Below are 27,589 nucleotides of genomic sequence, written 5' to 3' on the forward strand. Positions count from 1 at the left end.
GGTGTGATTAGGCTTTTTTTAGATACACTTGCCTCCCTCTTTTTCTTCCCTCCTCCCTCGATCCCAGCAGAGCTCCGGGGTTGATAATTAGAGCTCAGGCTGTACAGACGGGCTTGCTCGAGGGCCTCGCCTCTGTCTTTTCTCCTGGAACACATCCCCCCCCTAAGTGACACGGACACACACTCCACAACCCTCACAGACCGAGACAACGCCTGCCTTTCGAATCGGCGGTCTCAATGAACTGCAGTTGAAAAAATAAAATGAAAAAACAAAGCGCCACAATGATGGGCCCGACCCGGTTTTTGGATGACAGTCTCTGGTTATCCATCAAATGAAGCGACGAGAAACTACGGCGCCGAACTTGTGAGTCGGGAGCATGTGGCGGTGCGCCAGAGCGGCAGGCCGTCCCGCGTGGGCAGAGCACTGGCCTACGGTTTGGTTAGTCCATGTGTGTGTGTGTGTGCTGGCTTCAGCCTGATTTGTGGCCCAAAAGGGAGCGAGGCAGGCGTCCCAGTCCAACTCCACGGCCGAAGACTATGCGACCCGAGCGTGGTGACAGATGAGTGGGAGAGTAAAAGAGAAAAGGCCAAGGAGCAAAGGGGGGAGGGAGGGAGGAAGTGAGAGCTGGCAGCAGCGCTGATGTCTGCGGTCGTTTCCCTGCACGGACTATTAACGAGGGAAAAGGGCCCCGGCTAACAATACAGGGCAACGGCGCGGCCGCAAGTGTTTAGAGGAAACTGATAGGATCTCTATGTCTTCCTCTACGAGTCTCTGAGGAACCGGCACGAGTCAAGACCCCGCAGCAGTAAAACGACCTCATGGACATGGGACCTAAAAACACCAGCTCCGGCTACAAAGTGACGCCAGATATAAATACAAAAACCTGTCACGACGCTAAGGACAAGAGACCCTCCAAGTGTGTGTGAGAGCTCAGACTCCTGCCCGGCATACTGATCCGTCAATGCACTGTAATTCTGGCCACGACAATGTCGCAGAGGACTGATGGCATTATTGCACAATTCAATTCAAAACACTGAGACTTTGTTCAATTATATATCGGCAGCCATCAGCATGAGGGAAACCCCCTGATGTGTATTCCTTTCCCAGCAGGGGCACCGGTCTACTCGCATGCGGGGAAAATAGAGTCGTCGGGTTGGGAAATAAGACAATTTACTATGAGATAACGATTTTGTAGTAGCTATCCTTTTAATATTTAATATAACTACGTGACGGGCACGTTAACGTGTGGGCGTTTAAAAAAGAATATTGATTCCCATCTGGTTATTTGACCCGACAGTAGCGTTTGTACACCGATTACGCAACTATTAATTATATTATAGAGCAGCGGACCGACTGGAGGAAGCATCGATTCCACATTTTATTAAAAAACACCTTGATGGTACTCTTTAGACTAAAGTAATTACACAAAATGTTTTGTTCCAATTTTAAGGATAACACACTGCTTTGGTCATTAGTAGAGAGGTTTTCCTGCCGTTCTCCATTGAAAGCAGCACGTTTGAACTGAGATAACCTGCTGCTCCACACCCCAACAACACCACCACAAAACTACAAAAGCAAAAGAGAAGCATTACCACAGAGAGTAAGTGATGTCAGCATGCTGGTAATACAAGGGCAACACTTCCTGTGGCTGCTTTTTACAGTAAAAGCAGTGCAGCTTTTATTGTGGCGGTCTCTTGAATCCTCGGGCGATAGAGACTTTAAGGAGACTAACGAATGGTTTGAAGTTTGTCTACAAATTGAAATTTGTGCATCAGATTTTTGGTGGTGAATTTATTGCGTACAACGCTGGTGAAGAGCCGTTTGGATCCTGCTGCTAAACACTGAAACCCACCAAATATAAATCCAATCGTTTAAGAGTCCCAACTTTACCATTTGTCCCCGGGAACAATCTGGCAAATATGTCCCGACACCAGAATTATACCAAATGATTTTTGCAATTATTTAAGCAGTTCTTTGTTCTTGCGGTTACAAGGTTTTTTTTTGAGTCACGCTTTGAAAAAGAAGAAGAAAAAAAAAAACTTCCTCATCTCCGTCTAAAACTCGGCTCTTGTGTCTTCCCATCAATGCCGCCGCAAAGAAGAGGCCGGCAGCATTTTCTGATGACTGAGTTCCGGTCGGGCCCTCGGGCTCTCTGGAGTTAGAGACACTTAAGAGACATGACATGCTGCAACCTGACAAACCATACAATTATGCTAGAGCACACACACACACACACACACGGGACAACAATACCTTCTTTCTCGATTGAACAAAGTCCCGCTCCTGTCAGCCAAAAGGTCATACAGTCTTTATGTTACTTTAAAAGAACACTTGTTATTTGATCCCAGCAGCACTGATGTTGAAGCCATGTTGCTACCTGATGCATCTATAACAATATAAAAGTCCAGGCCGAAACGCCACTCTTAAAGTCTATTATGAAACTGTGGCGGAGCGTAATAGAAATAAGAAAAGTCTGAAACTGTCAAATCTACAACCTCTATAACGAATAAGCTCACCCTCCTCCAACAGGTTGTTCTGTTGGTCTACTCTGCTCAGGCACTTGACCCAAAGACACCAGCCGATAGCGAAAGGTAAAAACGCGCCGTAGCCGAGCTGCTGTTGGTCTAATATCATGTGTATGGAGTTTTCAGAGAGACAAAGAGCGGGGAAAACAATAGCTGACAATATCTCCACGAGCCTTTGAGCATTTAAGATTAGTTTTGATTCCGGCCTCAAGTCACTTTGAACCTGCTTAACTGAGCAAGACTGAGAAAACAGACCTCCCGTTACAGCTGAACACACACACACGCACACACACACACACACACACACACACACAGTGCTCCACGCATGAGTTCCCCTCACACGGCATTGCCCCGTCTTCAGGGACTGATAAAATGACCAATTACAACCTAAAAAACACAAAAAAAAAGGGAGCACTGCCAAGAGGGGCAAGCATGGGAAGCGTCGAGCCAGAGGGGGGAAAAGTGTGTCAACTTCCCAACGCTTGTGCGAGCCGCAGAGAGACAAAGCCAAACACAAAAAAAGAAAGTGATGAAAACAGAGAGACAGATTTTGGCCTAATCTGGCCATGGCGTCTACTCTCTTTCGCTTCCCTTACTAATATGGAGAGCGCTCACTACTCCTATCTGATAGCAGCTATGAAAGATTGATTGTTTCATCTTTCTCACAAGGCAGAACAATGTTACACTGTGTGCTTCTTCCAGTTAGGGTGTGTGTGTTTGAGAGAGGGAGAGAAGGAAGAGGGGAGGACTAAGCCTGCATCGAATGGAAGAGGAGCAACAGCTGAGACCGGAGAAACAGCTGTATCTCTTCAAGGCCCCACTCGTCCCGTCCTCCCCTCCCTAAAAAGAGTCCCTCACACCCCCTTTTTTTTGGTCCCCCCCCTTCCATCTCCGGCAAACAGCCGATATGTGCCGGAGCTACAGACGACTACGACTGGTTTTCCAGCCTGCGTTCTCCTCTCAGAGGACGAGTACAGGCAGGATGCATGTGCTGCTAAACATTCATCTAGCGACTAAAAATAAGAGAGACATTGTGTTTCCAGCGGCAATGTCGCCGCCCGCCTCCCCTCAACCTCCCTCTTCTCATCTCCAAATCCTCCCGGCTTTGTCAGATTCCAACTATGAGACAAAAGGTAACCAGAAGAGCGTTGTCTCCTTTCACATTTAAAGAAAGCCACAATCAAATGTCGGCCTCCATCAAGTCTTTCTGGGTCAGCCTCAGTTGACTAAGATTTACACGTATTGCAAATATTCTTCACACAAACATGGAAACAGACTAAGAGCAGGCAAAACCTCCACCTGTCTGTAATGTGAGGAAACAAATGAACTCATGAAAGTTGTATGGATGTCATATTATGTGGGAAAGCTCAACTGGATAGCTTCTCCTCTTAGTGCATTGCATCTTATTCTTCTTTAAATATCATTAGTAATAACAGAAGTATTTACTTTATTTTATTCTACCTATTATTTTCTGGTTTTAGCTGATTGATCGTTTCATTCACTATGTTGAATATCTTCATTTTGGATTGACAAAAAATATACATTCAACATATAAAACATGTGTATGCAAGGCTGGAAACAGCCCGTCTGCCATTTCTGCATTAAGGATTGCTTAAAAATTGAAAGTCGACCAACTGATCGTTGGAAATCTACTTTTAATAAAACGTACACTTGTATGCAGAGGAGTTGCCGTTTTTCCGGTTTTATTTGTTTTCTATGTCAAACACTTTGAGTTGTCTTAGAGTCTAAAATGTGCTCTGTAAATAAACAGTTTCATCTGAGTCGTGTTAAGTAAAGTGTGTGCTGCTCGTCTGGAATAAGCAGAAGAGTTTCACTGTATTCACACGTCAGGTCACATGACAAGAAATACAAAAATGGTGTGAATAAACTGAATTAACACCTAGTTTGACAGTTGATGTTGAAGGGTGTGTGTGTCTGTGTCTGAGTGAGTGAGTGAGTGAGTGAGTGAGTGAGTGAGTGAGTGAGTGAGTGAGTGAGTGAGTGAGTGAGTGAGTGAGTCTCCGTCTGCATGTCAAGACCCGACCTGTGGGGCGACCTGACAAACGGAGACGGGAAACAGGTTGTCTCAGTCACACAAAAACCAAACGGATTTCTTTGAGGCGCCGCAGAGGAACACGCATCTTCATCAAACACGACTCGTCTATTTAGACTCATTAAAAGACATGCGGGATGGAAAGGAGGAGGGATATATTAAAAAAAGCAGAACATGTACGGAGGTTGACGGCGAGGAAAGAGTGCAAAAGAAAATGTTGGCGAGCAGAAGCGAACCAGGGGGAGGGGGTGGACGATGTTTGTCTGCATCTGATCTATTGTCTTTGGCAGGGATCAGGACCGAGTTCACGTGTTTCCATGACATAGCCGAGGCCCAGCTCTGGGCCAAAAAGACTCGGGTTTGGACAGATACATGAGGCCGTGTTGTGAGGAGAAGGCCTCGTGTGGTGGATCAGGACAATGTGGAGGGAAGAGGAAGGGTGCGGCAGCTCTCTGTGTATGTACAATTTGGACGGGTGAGAGGGGGGGGGGGGGTCCTCAGTCTGCAAAACACTACAATAGTCCCGCCTACATCCATTTTACTCAAAACACCTGAACACACACGTATCGGTCCAATTAAGTACAAGCAGCGGCTCTGGCGTATTAGAAATGCGAGTGCGCTCGCTCGGTTTGGATAAAAGCCTTACATAAAACTTTGAGGTGTTCCTAATATTTTGTCCACATGCCGGGGAACCCCAGGACCTACTTTTCCAATCTGGAGCCCACTGAAAAAAGTCAGATTTTCCTACATCCCCATGCATAAATACTCCCTCTCAAATCACCACCAGCCCACTAAGTGTGCGGCAGCGTCTGTTAAAGAGGCCGAGCCCTCTGCCTTTGCTCTTTTATTTTAATTTGTCCTCGTGTTTGGCACCATTCTTCGAAACTCCGTGGCGGATCGAACGCAAGCGTTCCAAGAGGAAGCTACGACATCGGAGGACGCGTCGAGAGAACAAACGCAATTATGCCGAAGCGAAGCGCCAAGCGGACAGACCTCGGGCCAAAAAAACTAGTGTGGGAATCTGTTCAACTCGCTGGCAGGCGGCGTAACCTCTCGCTTGAGCCGGGGGCCAGCTTTGAATGTTGCGTTGACAAACCGCGACTAAAAAAAATAAATCCTACTGAAGTGCTACTGAAGCATTCTTGTCCACCGCAACACCGTACTTGACATATTCCTTCAAGCATTGAGACGTCCTCCGAGGTGAGAATATTCCAGATATGCAGAGTCACATGACGCAGGAGGCAAGAAGAGCAGCCTGGAAGTGTCCGGTGGAACGAGACCCTCACAGATGTCATTCTGCACCGCTAACAGCGCTACAGCCCTGACCTCAACTTTGACCTCCACACAACCTTTTGGCCTCGAACACGACAACTGTACACACATGCTGACGTTAAAAACACATTGATTTCTTTAAATAAGGACATAAAGACACCATTTAAATAGTATAAATATGTAACAACCTGCTACAAAATGAGTGGATTGAGCAGAAAATGTAAGCCAACAGGAATTATCTGACGTCTTGACGTTAGGAGAGCTTGTGATTCATCGCCTCAAGTGTTTTTCATCGTTTATTAACACATTTTAAAGTGGAATGTGTCCATAACTTCTAACGACTTTCTGCTTTGCATCGGGCGTTACTTTTTCCCCCTTTAGCTGTGATGTAATGACAACAACTTGTGTCATAAAAACAGAGTTTATCTCTCCATTCGCTTCACGTTGAGTACTGGTCTAGACCTGCCTGATTATAACTGACTAAACCTAGTGAATAAAACAAGGCGGCGGCCACGTTCAAGACCAACGCTTCAACACCAGCTGCACTCAAACAAAGACGCACAGTCACGTGTGCTCGGCACAAAAAACACTAGGCAGGGAAGCCCCGGGGTTTCCTCAGGTTGTTTGAGGAGTTTTACTGAATTTAAAAAAAGGACATAAAGAGTTGCCTTATATAAAAGGCATGCAAGGGGAAGTGGTGATGGTATCTCAGTTACATGAAATACCAGAAGGTATGGCACGTATTGTTGAGTCAATATCCCTCATTTACGTTTAAATACACATGAAGTACAAGTACCCAGTGTTTTATCAAATCTTAGCCACAGCTGCATGACTAATGAGAACAAACACCAACAGGCCGACGAGGGCAGGAAGGGATTTTATACACACAAAAAAGAGAAGCAACGACTAAATGTATTCTGCATTGTCGTTGGCCATCGCAGTGAAAGAGCAACTGACAGATGGCGTCAGAAGAGATCTGCCTCTTCGTTCAAAAGATCAGTTTTTATGACTCAGCACATCTCCACACAAACAAACTTTTACAAGTACGGCTCGTTATCAAACCGGTTTGAGTGTTTAGGTCAGATTTTGTATGAATAAATGACATTGCACCGATGAGGATGACAAAAATCATACTTGTGTTTTTGAGACGCTTAGCTCATTCAAAAAGAAAAAGTAGTGTTTGTACTAAGATGAGATATGGAAAGAGGTATTTTGTAGTATCGGCGTCAGTGATGTCAGTATTTACAAAGCGTCCCCAGTGGACGAGCAGGAGGAGGGAGCAGGAAGTGAGGGGTTTTGTGCGTCGGTGAACGCAGTGCATGTGGCGGATGTTGCCTAATAATTACGCTGCGTGAATCTCAGGCGGATGAGACGGGGACTAAAATAGCATCAGTCACCCCCCCCCCCCCCCACCTCCTGCTCACAAAGAGAACACAACATGGAAAAAGGAAACTGAGATTGAGGTAATACGAAAGGAGAAGCTAGTAACTAGAGGAGTTGTGCAGCGGTGCACTCCACCACGTAGGCCTTCACGTGCGAGCCATCCACGGTTCAAACTCGGGCTAAAACGCTCGGGCCTAAAGCGAGGGAGAGAGATCGAGCCCCCGGTCGCGACTGACCCGCCGTGTGCACGCTCTGCCTCGACACCGGCTGCGTCCAGCTGCTCCCCTTGGCCTCTACTTCTCCTAAACAAGGAGCTGGGATTACAACACACAGCAGGAACCACATGGCAAAACACACTCATAACAATAAGAGGCTGTTTTTGCACAACTTCCTCAATTGTCCCGTTTAAAAAAAACAAACAATTTTGTTCCAGGCACATTGCTCAATACGCAACAAAACTTAAGCGCCTGCCTCTGAGATTTTCTGGCGTGAAAAGCCAGGGCGTCCATTATCCTCGACGTTTATCTTCCTTCTCGCACATACGCACGCAGTCAGCTGGTCAGGTGCTAGCCAAGCTCACATCTACAAACACCCACTTCACCCCGACTGCCAGCTACATTAGAAACACCTCAAGTATTTAAAAAAAAAGTAAAAAGTCCTTATCACAAACAGACAATCATCCACGGCGTCCTTATCAGTGTTCCAACGCAACTTGTCGAGCGCAGGGGCCTTTTTACTTTCGCTCCCCGGCGGCCACGGAGAGAAGGTGGACATGAAAAACCAGAGGGCAGGAAGCGAACACAGACGGCCGGCTGTGTGTTGAGCGATGGAGCCGAGGCTGGGGCGGCATCAGAGGAAGAGCGTGACGACATGTGACTTCGCAGTTCCATCTGTGCTGAATGGATGTGCCAGACATTAAGTTACCCTGGCAACTGAGCAACACCGAGCACCGGTTGGAGGTCACACAAAGAGAAGGAGGGGGAAACAACAAAAAAAAAAAAGGGCTTGACGCGGACCCAAAACGCCTCTAGAATATGTATAGCGCTCCGAGGGGAGCGGGAGGGAGGGGAGAGGGGGGGGAGCTAACAGGACGACTGCTCGTTCACTCGGAAGGGAAGCCGAAAGGAAAGCTTCATGCATTGCGTCGCACGTACGCGCCCATGATGCATCTGGGAGCATTTCACATAAACTGTGGAGGGAACATGAAGCAATGCAGAGCAGAGAGAGATAAAACATAACCTGAGAAAGACGAGGGATTGAACTCGATGACGCAAAAAAAAGCCCTTTGGTGTTTTATCCCTTTCTCTTGTAAACACATGGATCTGAATCAGAGAGGGGAGTTTCCTTTCTCTGACACACACACAGATTTAACATAGATTTAATCTCCAACTAATCACATTTGCAGGCCTTCGACAGAGCAGCCGGACCACGGTGCAGAACAGATGGATGAGGCCGTACACGAGGCATCTCTGGGATTAGCTCAGCTAAGAAAGGTGGAGGCGGTACCTGGCAACAAAAAAAAAAAAAAAAAAAAAGTAGCTGCCAGTGACGTTGAGGGGATTCTACAGACATCTACCTGCATTATCCTCACAGTGGCTTTCTCCCGAATCCGTCGGCTTACATCCTTTCAACAGACAGATCGTTTAGCCGTAGATAAACATGCGCTGTACTCGACGTGGTGCAATTGAAAAATGAGAACGGCGCTCCAACCAAAAGGAGGTGCTTCTGCACATCCTCCAGGGCGCGCACGTTGTTTCTGTTGGCGAGCAACACATATGCAACGTGACGCTTTTTGTCTACAGTCGAGAAGAGAGACGAGGAGCAGGACAAACCCTAAAGCACACAGTGATCATTCCAAAAGCAGCATTTGCAAATAGACGTCCAGACGGGACGGGGACTTGTATCGCTTAAGACCGAGTGCGTAAATCTCCACACTGGATAAAGTACTGATTCAACCGTACTGTATTGGATTAAAACCAAAGCCAGAGTGCTAAGACTTCCTAGAGGAAAACATTTCAGATGTGAACCCACTGTCCTGTAGGCCAAACTTTCAGTGTGCAGCTCTCTCCCGGGTGGAGCCTGAATCAGAAGAAGTGGAAACCAAAATGGGAATCCAAGCAAATTCCTTCTCTGACACACGGAGGGCCCGCAATTTGGAAATCATTGAATTTCGTCTCCCTCGACTTGAGTTTTATCCGACCACTCAATCACACGATGCTTTTAGAACCAGCACGACTGCAGTTATCAGCGTATCTAAATGAACGGATGGCGGCCGCATCCGTTTCACTGCCGAGGACCCAAATGAGATTGTTCCAGTCCTTATTGCATAGCGCGACACGCAGCACTGTACAAAAACAAAGAAGGCACGCTGCCGGTCATGAGTCTGGAGTGACCTCAGGGGTCATATGTTAAGTGTTGAGAACAGCAGCGCCACACAGCCGTCGCAAATATCGATATGGAACATTCCTTGGGAGCGGGCAACGGCAACGTAACATACAGGACGGTGACAAAGAGTGTGTTAGATTAGGTTTGAGCAGGGGAGAGAAGGAGGGCTTTGTTTAAGGAGGAGGCCTAATAGTGAAAAGGGCGTAATTCCATCTTAAATGTAATTCTGCTTGACAGCTAATAGAGCAGGCCCACTCAAGTGTGTGGACATATGTACATATCTGTGGATATTCATGACCTCACAAAGAACATGGTGTCTGTTATCACCGACTCATTTGACATTAAATGGTCCACATCTCGGCTGTGATACAACACAAACGTTGGAGATCAATAAATGGGTGGGTCTGTCAACAATTGTTTTAATTGATCACCATCAGTGCATTATAACTGATATTATTGCTCAACAAATGTTGTTAAAAAAAAATTAAAAAAGGGCGGCAGACGGTGATCAGACACTTGTGCTCGCCAGGTGTTGTTGATTTTTATTTGATATACAATAATTTTATGTTTTTAAACATCTCTTAAACTGAACATGGAACTTTCTTGGACTAAAAAAAATAAAAAATATCGTCACGACTCGTGCTCTGCCTCTAACTGAGATGAGACCAGGCTGCAGCTGTGAGCGGTATTGTTCGTGGGTGAGCCCACGCCACACCCAAAGCTCTCTCCCCCGACAGGAGCGACCGTGCAGGGGGGGTTCACCTCCAATGAGCCCCCTCCCTCGCTCGAGTCGCTCCCTCGCAGAGCGCATGCAGTCGGTATGTTGTGGCTGTTTGGGGCTAACAGCACAAACGGGGCAAGTACCCCCCCGCTCGTCTCCTTAAAAACACAAACTGTGCTGCCGACTAAAGTGAAACAAAAGTAAGAGGAGGATTCACAAATTGCAAACTCACGCGACTCTTTTCTCAAAAGGGTGTCCATATTATTGGCATGTTGCGGAGCCTCCTCGCTAGCTTAAAATTCCGTTGGGCTAACTTAGCTTTGGCGAGGGAGCGCATGATTTATTATCGCCATCGTGTCAAAACTACTCTCTCTCTCTCGGTGCGTGGGTGGGGGCGACCCGCGCCTTCACGTGGGTGGAGGAGAAAACAAAAAAAGCATACAATAATGGCGAAAATAAACCAATGCAAACAGCTACACATGGTCTGCATTACATTTTTTTTTTAAAGAACAGGACAAGTCAGTCATATCGGTTTTTTGTTCCCGCCTCTTGATGGATGCCGATCTACTTTGATAACGGAGCATCCCGAGTGTAAAAACAAACACATCCGAAAACCGCTCGCGAGGCTTAACCGTTAGCTAGCTACCTCGACCGTTGGTGGTTTAGGAGAGAAGGAGTGGGGGGTCTGAAAGATGTCGCAAAACGATAACAAACTTCACACTTGTTCTTAAAACTCACCGTTAAGTTCTCCGTGTTTCCTCCGTCTTCGTCTGGTATTCCAGCGGCGGGTACATCCGAGGAGGCCAACGGGAGACAGCGAACAGGGCTTTCTTTTTCAGTTTTTTTTGGAGAGGCTCACGTTCAGGACTCGACGATGCGCCTCCTCGCAACAGCTGTGTTCTGTTTTGAATGAGGGCCGAGGAGAGGAGACGTGCGGCTGAGGGGAGGAGCTATAGGGAGCAAAATTGGACCGCGGCCCGCCCATCAAGTCCTCAACACGCCGGGTTATTTTGTAGTTAGTTCCCTTATAGACATATATACATTTGTTGTGTCTATTTTGTGTGTCAGTTTCTACATCATTCAGCAGCCTGTTAATACAAGTGGCGGTTAAAATATGATAAGTTAGGGGGGTAGGAAGTAGGGGGTAGGAACCTCGTGCCCTTTGAAGGGACCTCAGCATAAAGCACCCTGTGAGATTTTGAAAAGCGCAAAGTTTGTCTTTGCTTCTGACTCCCTCTTGTGGTCCAACCGCAGTTGTGTCGAACTAACCACTTTTTTACATTTTTATTTATGAGTGTCCATTTTTTACTTCTTTACTTCTTCTCCACTACATCTTCAGGGTGAACCCTGTATTATATTTATTTTATACTTGTATTGTGTCAAATAAAATGTTAACTAATGTGTTATTTCTTTTCTTGTTACTTTTTTCAATAAAAAAACATGTATTCTTCTGAGAATTGACACAGTACTATGCTAATCTACCCAGTCGTGGTACATAAAGTATATTAAACTGGCTCCACATTGACAAACTACAACATAGAAAAGCTTTTATATGTATTTGTACTAACATTTTTTTACTTCTACACTAGAGTATTTCAACTTTGTGCTACTTTCTACTTCTTCTCCCTTACATCTTCGGGGTAAATCTCATACTTTTTACTCTCCCGCAGTACTAATCAAACCCAGTAGTAGTACACAAAGTATATTAAACTGCCTTAAAATTCTCTTATATGTATTTGCTAGTGATAAAAACATATATTTTAAATGAATATATAACTGTGAAAAGAGCCACTCTGCATTATGACTACTCCAATTTTTAATACTTTATAAGTACCTTGTGGTTATAATAGAGTATTTTGGGACTGTATATTAGGAGTACTTCCTCCCGAGTTATTAACAATTCCAATAACAAAACTATATTTACTCGTTTGAATTACATTTGGTTCACTACCGTCTGCTCAAGTATCCCGTTACTCCACAATCTTTGTTCCAATTAAGGTAAATTAAATTCTGCAGCATACTATAGTAATAACATACACAGAGGTTATGGATACAAAGTACTGTATGAAGGCTGATGCACACAACAATGTGATGACAGTACACAGTTCTAAACCTATAAGTTCATATCACAAATAATAGACCTTAAAGGGCATTATATCTAATATTGTACTGTACATGAACCCAGAATCATTTATTTATCTTTTTACATTTACTTTTTACATTTTGGCTGAAATCTACCAATATAAATATAGTCAATACTAGTCCCTGAATGTGACTGTGGACGCACTGCAACGGAGGCAAACATCCATTTAATCGTATTTTTTTTTTCAAACAACATATCTCCTACATGTGCATCTCTGAACAAGTTAAGTTTGCACACACAACCTGACTGAACAGCGCACGGTACACAGAATCACCGCTGATTTAGTCAAGTGTCACAATCACTCCCCGAACTTAATCTGCCTCTCCTTCTCCAAACCGTGCAGCTCCTTGGCTCGATTCTTCAGCTCCTCGGCCTTCTTTTCGTCCTTCTCCGTGCCTTCTCCGAGTTTGTACATGCGACTCCCGTTGGCGCAGCCCCACACGTGTCCCAGGTCACAGGCCCTGTTGGCGTACTTCAGGGCCTGAACCATGTCGGGCGCCAACCCCTTGGCGTTGCCCTGGATGAACAGGGCGCTGAGGTTGAAGCAGGAGGGAGCGAAGCCGGCGGCGCAAGCCTTCTCGTAGTACTCCCTGGCGACCGCGAGATCGGGTTCTCCCTCGCTGACGCGCCCGTCGTGGGCCAACAGGCCGACGTTGTGGCACGCGTCTCTGGACTTCTTCGCGTTGCCGTGGCAGGAGCGCATGAAGCAGGAGTAGGCTGTTTTTAGGCACTCCGGCACGCCACCTGGTGGGAAGAACTTAAAATCTATCACTTGAATACAAATCAGACACAGAAATAAAAGACATCAAGTGACAATCAAATTAACCAGCTAATTATTTAAACAAACTAAAACTACTTTTTATGCAGAAGGTGGTCCATTTACTATCCCATAATATATACTGTTGAAAAATTTAAACTCCAAGAAAGCATTAGATTTTACTTTGTTTTCATGTATATTTGCTTGGTAAACTTTATCTTGCAATGAAACCGGTACCTTTAATATATCTATAAATCAAGAGTTCACTGTATGCTTCAATACTTAATGTCATACTATTAGTCCCATTTATATACACAACGGAACCGCAAACATTGAAGAGGATGTGATGAGGAAAGCAGTGAGCCGTGCAGCCGTTCTACCTTTGCCGGTGATGTGGTACGCCCCCAGTTTGTAGCAGCTCTCTGCGTGTCCATTCGTCTCACAGTTGTGTTTGAGCACCTGTGCTGCAGACTCGTAGTTTTTCTTCACCCCATCATAGTAGTCCGCGAGCCTTTGGCACCCTGAGAGCCACAAATAGAGGAGAGCAGATGAGGCAGATGTCACACGTCAAACATTCACATTACATTTCTATCAGAACTAAAACAGATGAGCCTTTGAATCTGATGAGAAAATATCTAGTGATTTCTCCGATACCTACAGAGCAGTTATTTTTATCTGCTGGCATTAGGAGGGCAATAATAAACCTCTTGTATAGTGTTTGGCAATCCTTCCTTCGTGATCTTGATGATCTTGACAATGCTGTCTATGACACTGATTTTATTTTCCTTTCACAAGGTACTAATGTACACAAGAAGGTATACAATGTACTTCATTAGACTTGTGTAAATGAAATCCATAAAAACTAATTGATTCATTTGTGTTCTGTAATGTGTCTGTGCTGTCTTGTTCTAGGTTTGGTTAGGTGTACATTTATATTATACTTTGTGTGCACATGTATTAAAATGATCATGTCTAGCTTGTGTCCAATGCATCAGTCTGTGCATGAGTTACCTTCGGGATCGTTTTCTTTGTGGCACTGGAAGCTGTACTCCACTTCCAAATTATGCAGAAACTCCTTTACTTCCTTCTCGTCTTTAAAGTTTATTAGTCCAGCCATGTTTCCTGCACTTGTGTGGCTTCTTCTTTTTTCTTTAAGCCTGCTTCTAACCGCATGTGCTGAAGGCTTAGCTCCCCCCTACATCCACCGATACTTGTGACCTTGGTGAATGGTTCACGAGCGCTGTTACAAAATCGTTTTCTTAAAATAACAATAAAAATGAAGAAAAAAATAGATTATTACCGATAACCGCAGAGCTGTTGCAAAAGTACACCGTAGTTACTTATAAAATAGTTTCCTATGCATACAAGAGAATAACAACGCGTGTGTCGGCGTGTGTCCTGCTGATGATCACTTCCGGGTTTTTAATGATCCTTACGAGGCTTCCGTAGTCCCGCCCCCTTCTTTCGCTTATGCACTTCCAGTGTTGTGACGGTTGTGACCTTTTGTTTACTGTCTGTCTTGTCAAAAATAGAAACTAGCTAACTGCCGGCCGTGGAGGGAAACACACACATATCTCTCCTTCCTGCTTGCGTTATACAGAGATGCGGTCGCAACTGTGATTATAGTCGATATATATAGATATATATATATCCAAAAAAAAAAAAAAAAAAGATGAATTCCGCCACAGCAGACGGCTTTCGACACGTTTGCTCGGAGAGCGATTTTCCTCAACGGAGGCGACAACAAGTGAGCTAGTTAGCTAGCTGGTGTCGCCGGTCCCGGTCCGGGTCGGTGCTCGTCGTCTCGCGCTGGTTACCGTCTCTTAGAAACGTCCGAACCAACGGAAACGGCGAATAAAAAATCACTTTTATTCTATATTTTTTTGCCGTAGTGCAAAGCCGAGATATCTCATAAACCATGGCCTGTAGTTTCCTAAACACGGTCAGTTGTGCTCTTTAATTATAAACAATATATATATATAATTTAAATGTAAAAAAAAAAAAAAAAAGGACATTGAATGCAACCCCTTTTTGTGCTTGTTTTCCACAGGACGAGGCGTCCCCGCCGGCTCTGGCGGACCTGTGTCTGACCCACGTGAGCCAGAACCTGGAGTGTTTCTGCGTGAAGCGCCCCGACGGCTCCCTGCGCTTCAGGGAGGCTGTGCTCTTCCCGCAGGAGCTGGCGGACCAGCTGCTGGCCAAGATGGCCACTGAAGGTAAGCCTGGGCCTTTACGTTCTGAAGACGAGGTTCACGTTTAGTTGTTTTTCATCAAAATCACCTGTTGAATCCGGAAGAACTGCAGGCATCTCGTTACTTACACTTGCATACTTGCATACTTTCAAAAGCTTCTTGTTTAACCCCCCAAAATAAAGATAAATCACTTAATCTGATGGTATGTTGTCACCTCAACTAAATCCCAGCTATTAGTAAACAGGCAGCCCTGCACGAACCCAGAAACTATAACATGACTCTTCTTCTTCTTCGTCTTCTTTATATTACTTGATTTTTATCTTCATATACTTGTGAGCAATGCTGCTGTAATCTTGTTTTTCCCCACTGAAGGATTACTAGAGGATTTTCTTCTTCTGTGGTTTTTAACGGCAGCTTGCATTACTGCTATCTTCCGGATCCAAACTCCTACACTTTCCCCGTCTGTTCATGTTTTTTGCAAAAACTTGGTCGAGCACCTTCTTCCCCTCTTACTTGACCCCCACTCCAGTATATCCCTGACTTCCACGACTTGTTTCCCCCTCTGCAGGCCTGTTGAACGACAGCACCGTGGGCGTGTTTCGTAACTGCGAATACCTGCGGCTGAGACGGGCCTGCGTCCGCACGGCGCGCATCTCCGCGGAGGCCTTCCAGAAAGCCCTCTGCTCCCACAGGCTGCTGGAGCTGGACGCCGCCAGGGTCAACGCAGACCTCACCATCCCGGATATCCTCGAGGGGCTGACCACTAATAAATACTGTCAGGTAAAGCGAGAGTCTGTCCAAAGGCACCACCTAACGATATTAAAAGTAATTGAAAGTTGTTTAGCTTTTTTTCCCACCCTCCTCTTGCAGGAGTCCCTCCAGCGACTCGTCCTGACGGGTCTCTCCATGTCCTCTCTGGAGGAGCCCATCCAGCACGGCTTCAGCTCCCTGCGGGGCCTCCGCTCCCTCTCGCTGGCCAACGTCGACTTCTACGACTCCGGGCTAGTCGACGTGTGCTCGCTGCCTCGGCTGGAGAGCCTGGACCTCTCCAACACCTCGGTCACCAACCTGAGCCCGCTGCTGGGCCTGAAGGAGCGGCTGCGCTCGCTGACTCTGCACCAGCTGAAGCGGCTGGAGATGAGCACCGCGCAGCTGCTGGGAGTCATTGGCCAGTTGGATGTTCTGCAGGTTAGTGGGAGGGGAGGAAGGAGCCGCACTTGCACGTCTGTCTTTTGTTTGGATTTAACGCCGAGAAGAACGCTTTTCTCTGTGGTTTTTCTTCTTCACGTACGCCGCTCGTGCAGCACCTGGACATCAGCGACGATAAGCAGTTCACCTCTGACGTGGCTCGGCAGCTGCTCGGACAGCCGGGGATCCTGCCCGCTCTCGTCTCCCTGGATGTGTCTGGGAGGAAACAGGTGTGTGTGTGTGTGCGACATTTGTTTTCTGCGCATTTCAGTTTCAAAAGCATGCAGGCTTAAATGCGTGTGGACATCGCAGGTCACAGACGCGGCGGTCAAAGCGTTTGTCGAGGAGAGACCGGGGATGACCTTCGTGGGACTTCTGGCCACAGATGCTGGATTTTCCGACTACTTCTCAGGAGAAGGGACCCTGAAGGTAGGCGTGGGTGTTTTACGTTGTCGTCGCAGCATTACGCATTGGGAATGCAGGTTCGCTACAGGAAACCTGTGTTTTTTCCTGTTTGCGTGTCAACAGGTAACGGGAGAAGCCTACGAGACCCAGATCTGCGAGGCCCTGCGTCGCTACAGCGAGAGGGAAGGCTTCGTGAGAGAAGCCCTGTTTCATCTGTTCAGCCTGACCCACGTCATGGAGAAACCCAGGCCCGACATCCTCAAGGTCAAACCACGTCGCCATACTTGGAAATGAACCTTTTGGAAACCGTTCAAAAATCCTCCAGGCCCATTTGAAGTCCCAGCATGCCTCATTCAGACAATCTTTTGGCATAAAATATTTTTTTTTTCCATTTTTTAACCAAACGACACAGTTTTTTGACTAAAACTCCTTCTAACAGACCAACACTTTGTTATATTGTGATTTTTATTGCAGATTCTGATTCTTTAGGTCCTAATCTTTCCAAAAAGGTGTCTTATTGACCGCTCCAAGAGGCATTTTTGGGAAATCTGGCTCATATGCTGGATGTTCATAGTTAAGTTTAAAATATCTTTTGAAAATGTCTTCTTTTTTTTTGCAGATATACATTTTTTCCCAAGATTTTGTTGAATAAATACACACAAAAGCAACGCAAAGGGAAGGTTCCTCGTCGTAGCTTCAAGCAATTCAAGCAATACGTTTAATGTCTATTTCCTTCCAAAGAGTATCACGTCAAATTCCCCCAACGCTCCCACACTCACTTTCCGGCACATTTCGACTTCCTCATCCGTCCATTTAACGCAATATATTTGTGTACTTTCTCCTAGCTGGTAGTTCTGGGTATGAAGAATCACCCCGCCACTCTGAACGTCCAGCTGGCGGCGAGCGCCTGCGTGTTCAACCTGACGAAGCAGGACCTGGCAGCGGGGATGCCGGTGCGACTGCTGAGCACCGTCACTCAGCTGCTGCTGGAGGCCATGAGGACGTTCCCCAACCACCAGCAGGTAGCGTGTCAGTCGCAGTCAGAAAAAAGGGAAAAATGTTAAACCGGTTGGTCAAAACAACGATGAATGCATTCATCTGGCTGTCACACCGCATGCAGTTTTCCATCGACGAGTTAATCCTCACGGATGAAACAAATCGAGTATCTTTTGTACAGCTTGTCACCAGTCTCCATCAGTAATGGACGAGCACAGATAACTGTAGAAAACGGTCTCGGTTGAGCTACAAAAAGTCAGGAACGCAATTTCTCGAGTATCTACTCGACCGCCCCTGAACATGCATTGAAGCTCTTAATGTTCATTTGATGAGGGGACAACGCACATTAATAAAAATGGAAATCAAAATGTGTACGAACCCTGATTGATGTCGGATGTCATGCGGGGTTTTGGTCTGACGCCTGTTTTGTTTGCTCCGTCTGCAGCTGCAGAAGAACTGCCTGCTGTCTCTGTGCAGCGATCGCATTCTGCAGGAGGTTCCATTCAACAGGTGACTTCTTTTAAAATGATCATTTTATAGCATCGTGTGGTTAACAAAGACTACATGTGTAAAAGGTCGACACAGCCTTGTACATAACACAAAGGTCTGCTATAGATAGAAACATCTCCCTCCTCTCCCCCGTGTGGCAGGTTCGAAGCCGCCAAACTGGTGATGCAATGGCTCTGCAACCACGAGGACCAGAACATGCAGAGGATGGCCGTGGCCATCATTTCCATCCTGGCTGCCAAGGTAAATGTCGTTGCGTGTATTTATATCACATCACGTGCTGCGGTGACTCGTGCATCCCCGTCTGGTTTTCTTCCTCAACGCTGAGACGTTTGCTTTCCCCCAGCTGTCCACGGAGCAGACGGCTCAGCTGGGAGCAGAGCTGTTCATCGTGAAGGTACGCCTCTCTGTTTTCAGCTCTAATAATGTAATAAAGTATTATTATTCCCATTGCTAATACGCTCCCTTCCCCTCCGTCTACACACTGCAGCAACTGCTCCACATCGTGCGCCAGAAGGCCACTCAGGGCGTCGTGGACGCCACCCTCAAGTTCACGCTCAGCGCCCTGTGGAACCTCACCGACGAGTCGCCGACGACCTGCCGCCATTTTATCGAGAACCAGGGCCTGGACCTGTTCATCAAAGTTCTGGAGGTACACAGAAAGAAGAGTAGCACGCCAGTTCATCATCGCCTGTTGCTCTGAAGAAGCATGTGTAGCTCCGGCTGACTCGCTGTTGTTTTGTTCCCTCTCTGCAGTCCTTCCCCATCGAGTCCTCCATCCAGCAGAAGGTTCTCGGCCTGCTGGTGAGTCCGCCGCTCGCTCTATGCCCTTTTTTTAAAATATATATATAGAAACGGAATAAATTAGCGGTGTTAGCGCGTCATCGTTGCCCTTTCGCAGAACAACATCGCCGAGGTCGGGGAGCTGCACGTGGAGCTGATGGTGCAGGGCTTCCTGGACCACATCAGCCACCTGCTGCACAGCTCGGAGGTGGAGGTCAGCTACTTCGCCGCGGGCATCCTCGCCCACCTGACGTCACGCGGGGCGGACGCCTGGACGCTCAGCCGAGAGCTCCGGTCCTCGCTGCTGGAGCAGCTGGTGGGGAACTTTACAAACGGTTGCAACTGTTAGCGTTGTTTTTGAACGTTCGTTTGAGTTTTCTGCATCGTGTGTGTGTGTGTGTGTGTGTGTCTCTCCAGCATGACGTCATCATGAAGTGGCCCGCGCCCGAGTGTGAGATGGTGGCCTACAGGTGAGGCGCCGGGTTTTCTCTGCAGTGACGTAAACGCATCTCATTTAGATCACTTTCTCACTCTTTTACCACTCAATCACTCACTTAAAAAGCGACTTAAAAAAGTCAGAAAGCGACAACAAACTTCCCTTTTAATGTTATCAAAACAAAGAGAGACACACAACTTGTTTTATGAATGAAACGAGGGCTTTCTCTTAGGGGTAAAATGTTCCTGGGACTTTAATTTAGACCCTGATCCCTGCCGTCAGTACACAATTAGCTCCTCTAAAAGTCTAAAGGACAATAAGAGGCTCATAATAAAGCAGAAAAACAATTAAATCAATATATTACACACGTTATGAGTCAGAATTAATTACCTGTGAGTTCATTTTCAAACATCTATTTTAAATGAGCGACACACTTTTCTGTGAAAGCCAGAGATACACAGTCAAGAGGTGACGGACTAGATACTAAACATGTCCTTTCATTCTCTCACCCTTGTAGGTCATTTAACCCCTTCTTCCCCCTGCTGGAGTGCTTCCACACGCCCGGCGTGCAGCTGTGGGCGGCCTGGGCCATGCAGCACGTCTGCAGCAAGAACGGTGAGACGGACGCACGCCGACACTGAACTCACGGTTTGACTCGTGACTCGCCGCCGTCCGGCGTCCGCTTGACGGACGTGTCGCTTTTCGTGTTTCCGCAGCCGCTCGCTACTGCAGCATGCTGCTGGAGGAGGGCGGCCTGCAGCAGCTGGAGCTCGTTCACACCGACCCGCAGACCCACAAAGACGTCAAGCTGCTGGCCACGAGCATCCTGGAGAGCCTGCAGCGCCACAGAGCCCGCACCGGCCAGCCCGCCAACGCCACCAACGCCGCCAACGCCAACAACGCCAACTCCCAGAGGTAAAAGGCTCGCGCTCCGAGCAGCCGTCACGCGTGCGACAGTGGACGCAGATCTTTAATTTATCATTTCTCTCTTTCAGAAAATGAGGCTCCTCGGCCGCCACAGAGGAGACTTCATCAAGGAGACACTAGACGACAAAGACACACGCACAAACACTAACTTTATTTATTTTCTTTGCGTTTTGTTTTCTTGTAATTTAAAGTACAAAATTATTTAAATGATGAGAACCGGTTGTCGAGTTAGGATTGTATTACCAAAGGAAAAGAGAACGAATCGGCGCTCGCGTCCTGATCTCAGCGTGAGGGTTTTTCTCAACGCCCTCGTCGGTCGCGCGCACGCCGGCTGCTTTGAGCTCGAGCGCGCTAACGCTAGCACCGCACGCCCGTTTGCTCGCGGCGGCGTCGCCTTCACTGACCCTTGCGCCTCCGGGTCTCTCAATCCCTCTTTCTTAATTTCATCTTCTTTTTTTCTGGAGTTGTTTACCAGCTAACGCCAAACTTTTTTTTGATTTGACGCGACGGGACACTCGCCGTGGGCGCAGTTCACCGGGTTCAAATGTTCCAAAATGTTAAATTACAGACATCTTCCCCCGAGGAGATCCAGTCTATTTATTTTCGTCCTTAAACGTTTAGCGCTCAGAAGATCCGGAGTCGAGTTGAAAGGATTCGATCCCTCGCGTCCGAGCCGCTGAAGCGTCGCCTCTGGACGCAAACGCCAATCATGATTGTGGGATTTACACGCGTGTTACGGAGTCACAGCTGTGTTTGCTCGTTGGGAAAATCACGTGTGTGTGTGTATATAAATATATCGGGTTTGTTCGCTGTGCTTGTGACGCCAGACAGAGCTTCAGTGTGAGCGCATGTGTGTATGTACGTCTGTAAGAGTAGCTGCGTCTTAAAAAAACAAATCAAAGTATGTATAACCGGGACGTCGGGTTGTTCATTATTGGTCGCATGGAAAATATTACAATGTGTGTTTGGCCGTTTGTTTCATCTGATGATTATGATTTAAGAGTAAAGTACACAGAGAAGTGAAGTGTCCACGAGTGAGTTGTTGTTGTTTGTCCCAGTTCTGAAGTGAAGCTTCACTTCCTCTGCTGGTTCACTCACCATATGACTCATGCTTTAATGGGACGTGGAGACACTGGGCTACTCGATGGTACGCTACATCAGCTCTCACACACTCGCTGAATCATGGCCTTATCGTTCCCTGTGGATCAATAGTTATTTGCATGAGCTGATCTCATCAGCTTCAACCAAAACGAGCAGCTGAACCTGCGTTTTATGAGTCGAGCTTCTGAACATCAGGTTTGTTTGTTTTCTTTTCCCAAAAGAGTTTAAACGAGATGTGTGTGTGTGTGTGTGTATCCGTGTTGACCGTGCCATGTTTTGCTGCTGCTGGGAGTCACGTTTTCACATTTGGAAATAAAGAATGTACATTCCCATGAACAGGAGAGGACGCTGGTTGTGTTTCGTCTTTTTTTATTACAAAAGATGGCGTAAAGTTAAAAAAGGTGTTAACGTTTATTTTCTCATCATTTTGTTTAATTTGAATCTATGGAAGAAGATTTCTAAGGATTGTAATGAAATAAGAAAATGAGAATCTATCACAAAATAATGACATTGCTAAAATAATGATCCCTCAAAATAGTTTGAAACTTTCAATATTTTGACAAAAAATAATGAGGAACTTTCTAAACGCTTTAGACTTCTCATTATTTTCGAGATACCGAGTCGTCACTTGTTAGATTCAGAGAGGATATGACTTCTTTTGTTTTCCACCAGCGTCTCCATAAAGATGTCCGTCGGCTCCTGAACGTCACACAACCCGAATCAATGGCAGTTAACAGTCTATCGAACGTGAAGTTTAATGTGCGACAGAGAAGTCAACAGTTCAGGAGTTCAGAGTTCACTCGCCGGTGAAGCGCGGCGCTCTCTTCTCCAGGAAGGCGGCCATGCCCTCCGTCCTGTCCCGCGTGTTGAGCACCTGGAGGCAGAAGGAGGTCAGGTGACGCGACCGCAGGGTTTCACTGATGTCAGAGCGTCACAACTAAACCTCACCGCGGCTTTTAGAGCGGGAAATCTAAATGCTAACGCATCATAAGGACCGTCACACAAAATGTTTTTCAAAGCATTAAGAATAAAAATGAACATCTTCTTCCCACTGGTTGCTCAACAGTTAATCAGACGCCTCCACTATCTGGACTACTGTTTTCTTTAATGTCTTTTTTTTTATATTAACTTGCTTATTGTATGTGTATAAGTACAAAGAGCGAAGTGAAACCAGCGTCAAATTTACATGGCCATTATTAAAGCTGAGTATGACAATAATGATGCATTTAATTCATATTGTGCTTTTCTTAGTCCTCAAAGTCACTTCACACGACATTTAAAGCATCAAGCGTGCGATAAGGAGCGTCTTACCCGGGTGTAACACATCCTCTCTATCGCCATGGCTGAAGTCAGGTCGATCTGGAAGAGACATGTCAGTCACTGCCATCACCGATGTATAAAAACATCTCATATATATAATAATAATACTTCTATGCGTCTCGTTGTACCTCCATGCCTCTGTTCATCGCCTCTTTTGCCAGCCGCACAGCCACAGGAGCCTGCAGGCAACGGGATGAAAGAGTCAGAGGCTGATGTGCAGACTGTTAAAGTCATGACAGTTACATACGTGCAGCACCAAAAAGGAGAGGAAAGACCAAAACAACAATAAAGCTTATTGTGTATTGTAATTTATATTCTGTGACTCTGCAAAGGCCGACGACCTCGTTCGCTTATGTAGGTCCTAAAGTGGCACTTTCACTACTAAATTAGGGTTCAATACCAGGTAAAAGTTCCCTGTAGTAACTTTAAATAACACTTGAAATCCAACGCTTGGGACTCCAAAACCTCGTTAAAAAAAATTTGAAAGAATTTTAAAAAATTAACTGACTTTTTCTCCGCAAGCAACACAGACACTCAGAGAGAAATCCTCGGGCTCAAGCAGCTCATTATCTCCTCCGTGCTCCCTCGCTTTCATACAGTGCAAACGCCTGTCAATCGTGTGTGTGTGTGTGTGTGTGTGTGTGCACGTGTGTGTGTGTGCGTGTGGTGCTATTTGCGGTCCATTTCTCCACTTGACTGCCACTCTGGCCCCGCCGACTGAGGGCATCTGAGCTGGAGTGAAAGAAATATGGAGCGACAGAGGCCTGGAGAGAGAGAGGAGAGGGAGGGGGGAGAGAAACACAAGGAAATGGAGAGAAGAAGAAGGAGAGGAAGAAGAAGAAGAAGAAGAAGAAGTGTGTTTGGCTCTCTGACCTGCGGCAGTATCTCTCTGGCCAGGCTGAGCGCCTCTCTGTGCGCGGCGTCTCCGCTCTGGTTCTGTTCCACCGCTCTGTTCACGAGCCCGATGTCCAGAGCCGCCTGCCCGCCCAACCGCTTACCTGAGAGAGAGAGAGAGAGAGAGAGAGAGAGAGAGAGAGAGAGAGCGAGAGCGAGAGCGAGAGCGAGAGAGGGGTTTTAAATGTGTGATACGAAGCTCATCGCTGAGCATCCTTCGTTTCCGTCCCTCCACCTGTGAAGATGAGCTCCTTGGCCAGAGCGATGCCGACCGTCCTCGGCAGCCGCTGACTGCCCCCTGCAGGACAGAGAAAACGACGACACGTCAGCTTCTCTCTCTCTGTACACACCTGCACCTAAACGCTTTGCAAGGTCATTTATTAGATTGTGTGTGTGTGTGTGTGACCTCTCGTGGTCTTACCCGCCCCCGGGAGCAGCCCCCGTGTCGCCTCAATCAGACCCATCTGTGCGGTGTACGCTGAAAACACACACACACAGACACACACATGCATGTAGAGGACAGTTGAAGGTCTGGGTGCCATTAAGGTGTGTGTACGTGTGTGTGTAGAGTCTGACTGATGCCTCTGACGCCAACGCCCGCTAACCGAGCTCGTCTGGCTCTCGGGGACCAATCACAGAGCCGCCACGACCGATTTAACCAATGGCGGCCGCGCGGTGAACATCTGGGCAGACGTGTGCGGCCTCGGGCGCCGATCATTAGTCCCCCGAGCTCAGCGGCGGATCATTAAAACAGGAACAACAGCAGACGGGTTTTTTTGGTTGTTTTTTTTTCATAGCTCGACCGCTGTGGGTCTCTTTTGTTCCAGCAGCTCAAAAAGCTGAACCCTCGACATCCGGGGATTTGAACCTTTAGTTTCTTCACGCGAGATGCTTCATCGCGCTCGAGTGGAACTGTTCCTGAATGTTCTCCGTGTGTCTCGTGCGTCAGTTTGTGCTCGGTTTCCTCGAGACGAAGCGCGAGTTCGAGCAAAAGGAGATTACGACAATCTCTGATATTACACATAGATATACATTTCCTGAGTTGTTATATGTTAAGATATCGATATCAGATTGGATCTTTGTCATCAGCTATCGGAGCATCTCTGCTAATAACTAACAAATAAGAACATTTTTCCCGCCCTTATGAAGCTAACGCAACAATAAAAAGAGTTTTACAGTGTCGACGAAATGTCCAATCCATCAGATTAACACTCTGAGGCCTGTTAATCCGCAGCAGGGGGCGGCTAAGGGGCGTCGGCTATCGCCCGCCGACCCGCTGGGCGTCTGATCCGATCCGATGCGACCGGACCGGTGACAGCTGAGAGGAGAGAACGCCACGCCCTCCCCTCCTTTTCACACACGCTTAGAGTCGCGGTTAGCGACTCGTCCGGGTCAGAGGTCACTCACCGGCGGTGCGGAGGTCACAGGCCATGGCCAACTCCAGCCCGCCTCCCAGGGCGGCGCCGTCCATCGCCGCGATGGTCGGCATGGGCAGCGATGCTGTGACGAAGGACAGAGGAGGGTTCACTGACACACACACACACACACACACACACACACACACACACACGCGCCGTCTCTCTCTCACCTATCTGAGTCATGAGGGTCCGCAGGCCGTGAACGAACAGGTCGGCCTCGGCGCTGTTCATCCCGGCCCTTTCTTTCAGGTCGGCGCCTGTGAGAGGCAGAACGGCGTCGTCTGAACTCTGAACTTCAGTCCCGGAAGATTCAGATGAAAAAAATAAAAATGAATAAAAAATAAACTCACCTGCGCAGAAAACACCCGGCACCAAACTCCGGAAGACGACCACCTTGGCGACCGAGTCGCTGGACAGAGCCGACACCAGGTTCTTCATCTGCACACACACACGGGACACGGTGGCTCAGTGTGTGTGTGTGTCCGTGTGTGTGTGTGTGTGTGTGTGTGTGTGTGTGTGTGTGTGTGTGTGTGTGTGTGTGTGTGTGTGTGAGGGCTCACCTGTGACACGAACACGTAGCCCAGAGCGTTTCTCGCCTTGGGTCGGCACATCAACACCTCCACGATGCCTGAGGAGGAGAGAGACTGACGATCAATCTGTTGACTGTTTAACTACGGAAGCCCGGAGAGGTCAATGAGAAAAGAAATAAATAATGAAACGTATTTAAGTTCAGAGAGAGTGAGAGAGATCATTTTTTTAGGATAACTTATTCTTCTTCTCCCCCCTCTGGCATCTTTTGGCAGGTGATTTTATTATTTTATTTTTGCGTTTAGTGTTTATTGATGTAATACTCTTTTCGGCCACAGGGCGCGGAACTGCACCACCGCTGCATCTCCTAAACATTTACGTCTGAAAGATAATTAGAGTAATAATTTAAGGAAAAGAAGGATGTTTTTTGACAAAGAAGATTCAATAATTAAACTTAATAATGTCTGTTCATGGATTCATAGTTTTATGAATAGTCAATTATTTTGATAATTAAGATTGTAATACAAATATTAAGATATTTGTATTGTTATATGCACAGACAACAGAGTTACTCTGTACAAAGAAAAGCTTGTTTTGATGGGTTATAACACACAAAATTACAATAAACTTAAAAGGTAAACAAAATAAGGCCCAAAATACAGTAAGATTACTGCATGAAAATATGACAGCAGTATTGCACAATCATAAAAGTTACATCCTCCTGGTTTTATAGTGTGATTAAATAAATATAAGTATGTTGTATTTCTAGGAAAGACAACAACTAACTATGACAATGGTTTATAGGTTGAATCAATAAACTAACTCCGTAACTCATATTTGAGATAATTTTGCATTCATTTCCTTATCTTATCTGTGTTTAATGATTAATTTGTGATGTTTTTTTCAGCTCAGACTGAACCAATAAGGATGTAGGTTTCCGACACGTGGTCCAGGGAACAATCTGTATAATCGTGTTGACTCAAATTAAACAACTTCCCATTGAAATAATGTACCATAAACACTCAGCACTTGTGGGGATGCCACCTGTTAGCCTCACACATCTGTGCAGGACTGCGTGAACACACGCTGTTGGGTCGCATCCCCTCCCGTCAAAGCGGGACTGTGCACATTTGAACTGACAGTGTTTGCTTCCCTCCTACCATCGTCTTCCCCCTGCAGCCGCTTCACGTCCACCTCCGCCGGCTCGGCCGCCCTCGCGTGCTTCCCGCGCCGGCTGCACGCCGTCAGAGGGCGGCCGTCTGCGGCCAGCGGCGGCGCTGCGCTGCGGGCCGCCAGCGCGAGCGTCCGGCCGCGCGCTGCCCGCGGGATCGCTCCCGTCCGCGGCCTCGACGAGCACCGCAGAGCCGCCAGGCTGCGGGGGAGGAGGAGGGCTGCCATGTTGCGCTGAAGGAAGGTCGTCCGGCAGCAGGAAGAAGTTTGCGTTTTCTTCCTGAGAGAGGAGGGACTTTCAGAAGCTGTGCAACGGAGAGCCAGGGCCGCATGACGTCACGGGCCCCGGGCACAGACACGCAAAGGGGCCCCCCAACCCTGCTGCGTATATAATATAAGCAATTACACACACTAGTGGTTTAGCCTCTCTTTTGTATGCCTCCTTGTAGTTGTGTTGTATCTTTTGTGGTTGTTTTGAATCTTTT

At 47.0% G+C, this 27,589-nt stretch overlaps 4 protein-coding genes across 5 annotated transcripts in view; 1 reads left to right on the top strand and 3 right to left on the bottom strand.

Annotated features, from left to right (window-relative positions):
• The window catches only part of ralgps2 (Ral GEF with PH domain and SH3 binding motif 2), a 65,634-nt gene extending 54,384 nt beyond the window's left edge, over positions 1-11,250 (bottom strand). The window contains exon 1 of one of the 2 annotated variants that reach the window (XM_068592845.1): positions 11,078-11,250. The gene's annotated coding sequence lies outside the window, so the exon portion shown is untranslated. Of the gene's footprint in view, positions 1-10,571; positions 10,645-11,077 lie in introns of those variants that run through there. The other variant, XM_068592846.1, reaches the window with a different exon arrangement.
• An 850-nt stretch (positions 11,251-12,100) lies between these two features.
• coa7 (cytochrome c oxidase assembly factor 7) lies at positions 12,101-15,048 on the bottom strand. The gene is made up of 3 exons (XM_068592859.1): positions 14,251-15,048; positions 13,620-13,760; positions 12,101-13,226 (listed from the first exon to the last, which is right to left on the bottom strand). Exons 1-3 carry the CDS (start codon positions 14,354-14,356, stop codon positions 12,781-12,783), a joined length of 693 nt encoding a protein of 230 aa, XP_068448960.1. The 5' UTR covers positions 14,357-15,048; the 3' UTR covers positions 12,101-12,780.
• On the top strand, positions 14,719-22,113 carry zyg11 (zyg-11 family member, cell cycle regulator). The gene is made up of 18 exons (XM_068592857.1): positions 14,719-15,181; positions 15,290-15,455; positions 16,000-16,211; positions 16,302-16,619; positions 16,736-16,849; positions 16,932-17,048; positions 17,148-17,288; positions 17,870-18,046; positions 18,466-18,530; positions 18,671-18,770; positions 18,874-18,924; positions 19,018-19,179; positions 19,284-19,331; positions 19,429-19,626; positions 19,728-19,780; positions 20,264-20,361; positions 20,463-20,661; positions 20,742-22,113. Exons 1-18 carry the CDS (start codon positions 15,158-15,160, stop codon positions 20,746-20,748), a joined length of 2,250 nt encoding a protein of 749 aa, XP_068448958.1. The 5' UTR covers positions 14,719-15,157; the 3' UTR covers positions 20,749-22,113.
• echdc2 (enoyl CoA hydratase domain containing 2) lies at positions 22,110-27,383 on the bottom strand. Its single transcript, XM_068592858.1, has 11 exons — positions 27,095-27,383; positions 25,967-26,034; positions 25,757-25,844; positions 25,577-25,663; positions 25,396-25,488; positions 24,410-24,466; positions 24,224-24,286; positions 23,968-24,092; positions 23,223-23,273; positions 23,086-23,133; positions 22,110-22,648 (listed from the first exon to the last, which is right to left on the bottom strand). The coding sequence occupies exons 1-11, from the start codon at positions 27,330-27,332 to the stop codon at positions 22,571-22,573; spliced, it is 996 nt and encodes a 331-aa protein (XP_068448959.1). The 5' UTR covers positions 27,333-27,383; the 3' UTR covers positions 22,110-22,570.
• Between the last annotated feature and the right edge of the window lie 206 nt (positions 27,384-27,589).

Source organism: Clinocottus analis, unplaced genomic scaffold (genome assembly GCF_023055335.1).
Source record: "Clinocottus analis isolate CAN_PGR_092001 unplaced genomic scaffold, fCliAna1.0.p SCAF_28, whole genome shotgun sequence".
NCBI lineage: Eukaryota > Metazoa > Chordata > Actinopteri > Perciformes > Cottidae > Clinocottus > Clinocottus analis.

What these genes read in the sequence shown, in the direction of transcription:
- zyg11 (XM_068592857.1), top strand. Translation starts at nt 15,158, where the DNA reads ATGGCCTGTAGTTTCCTAAACACG. An exon ending in CCTGTAGTTTCCTAAACACG is followed by an intron (nt 15,182 to 15,289) that starts GTCAGTTGTGCT and finishes TGTTTTCCACAG; the next exon opens with GACGAGGCGTCCCCGCCGGC. An exon ending in CCTCGCTGCTGGAGCAGCTG is followed by an intron (nt 19,627 to 19,727) that starts GTGGGGAACTTT and finishes GTGTCTCTCCAG; the next exon opens with CATGACGTCATCATGAAGTG.
- echdc2 (XM_068592858.1), bottom strand. Translation starts at nt 27,332, where the DNA reads ATGGCAGCCCTCCTCCTCCCCCGCAGCCTGGCGGCTCTGCGGTGCTCG. An exon ending in GACCCTCATGACTCAGATAG is followed by an intron (nt 25,489 to 25,576) that starts GTGAGAGAGAGA and finishes CCTTCGTCACAG; the next exon opens with CATCGCTGCCCATGCCGACC. An exon ending in CTGTGACCTCCGCACCGCCG is followed by an intron (nt 24,467 to 25,395) that starts GTGAGTGACCTC and finishes GTGTGTTTTCAG; the next exon opens with CGTACACCGCACAGATGGGT.
- coa7 (XM_068592859.1), bottom strand. Translation starts at nt 14,356, where the DNA reads ATGGCTGGACTAATAAACTTTAAAGACGAGAAGGAAGTAAAGGAGTTT. An exon ending in CAAAGAAAACGATCCCGAAG is followed by an intron (nt 13,761 to 14,250) that starts GTAACTCATGCA and finishes TGTGGCTCTCAG; the next exon opens with GGTGCCAAAGGCTCGCGGAC. An exon ending in GTACCACATCACCGGCAAAG is followed by an intron (nt 13,227 to 13,619) that starts GTAGAACGGCTG and finishes TCTTCCCACCAG; the next exon opens with GTGGCGTGCCGGAGTGCCTA.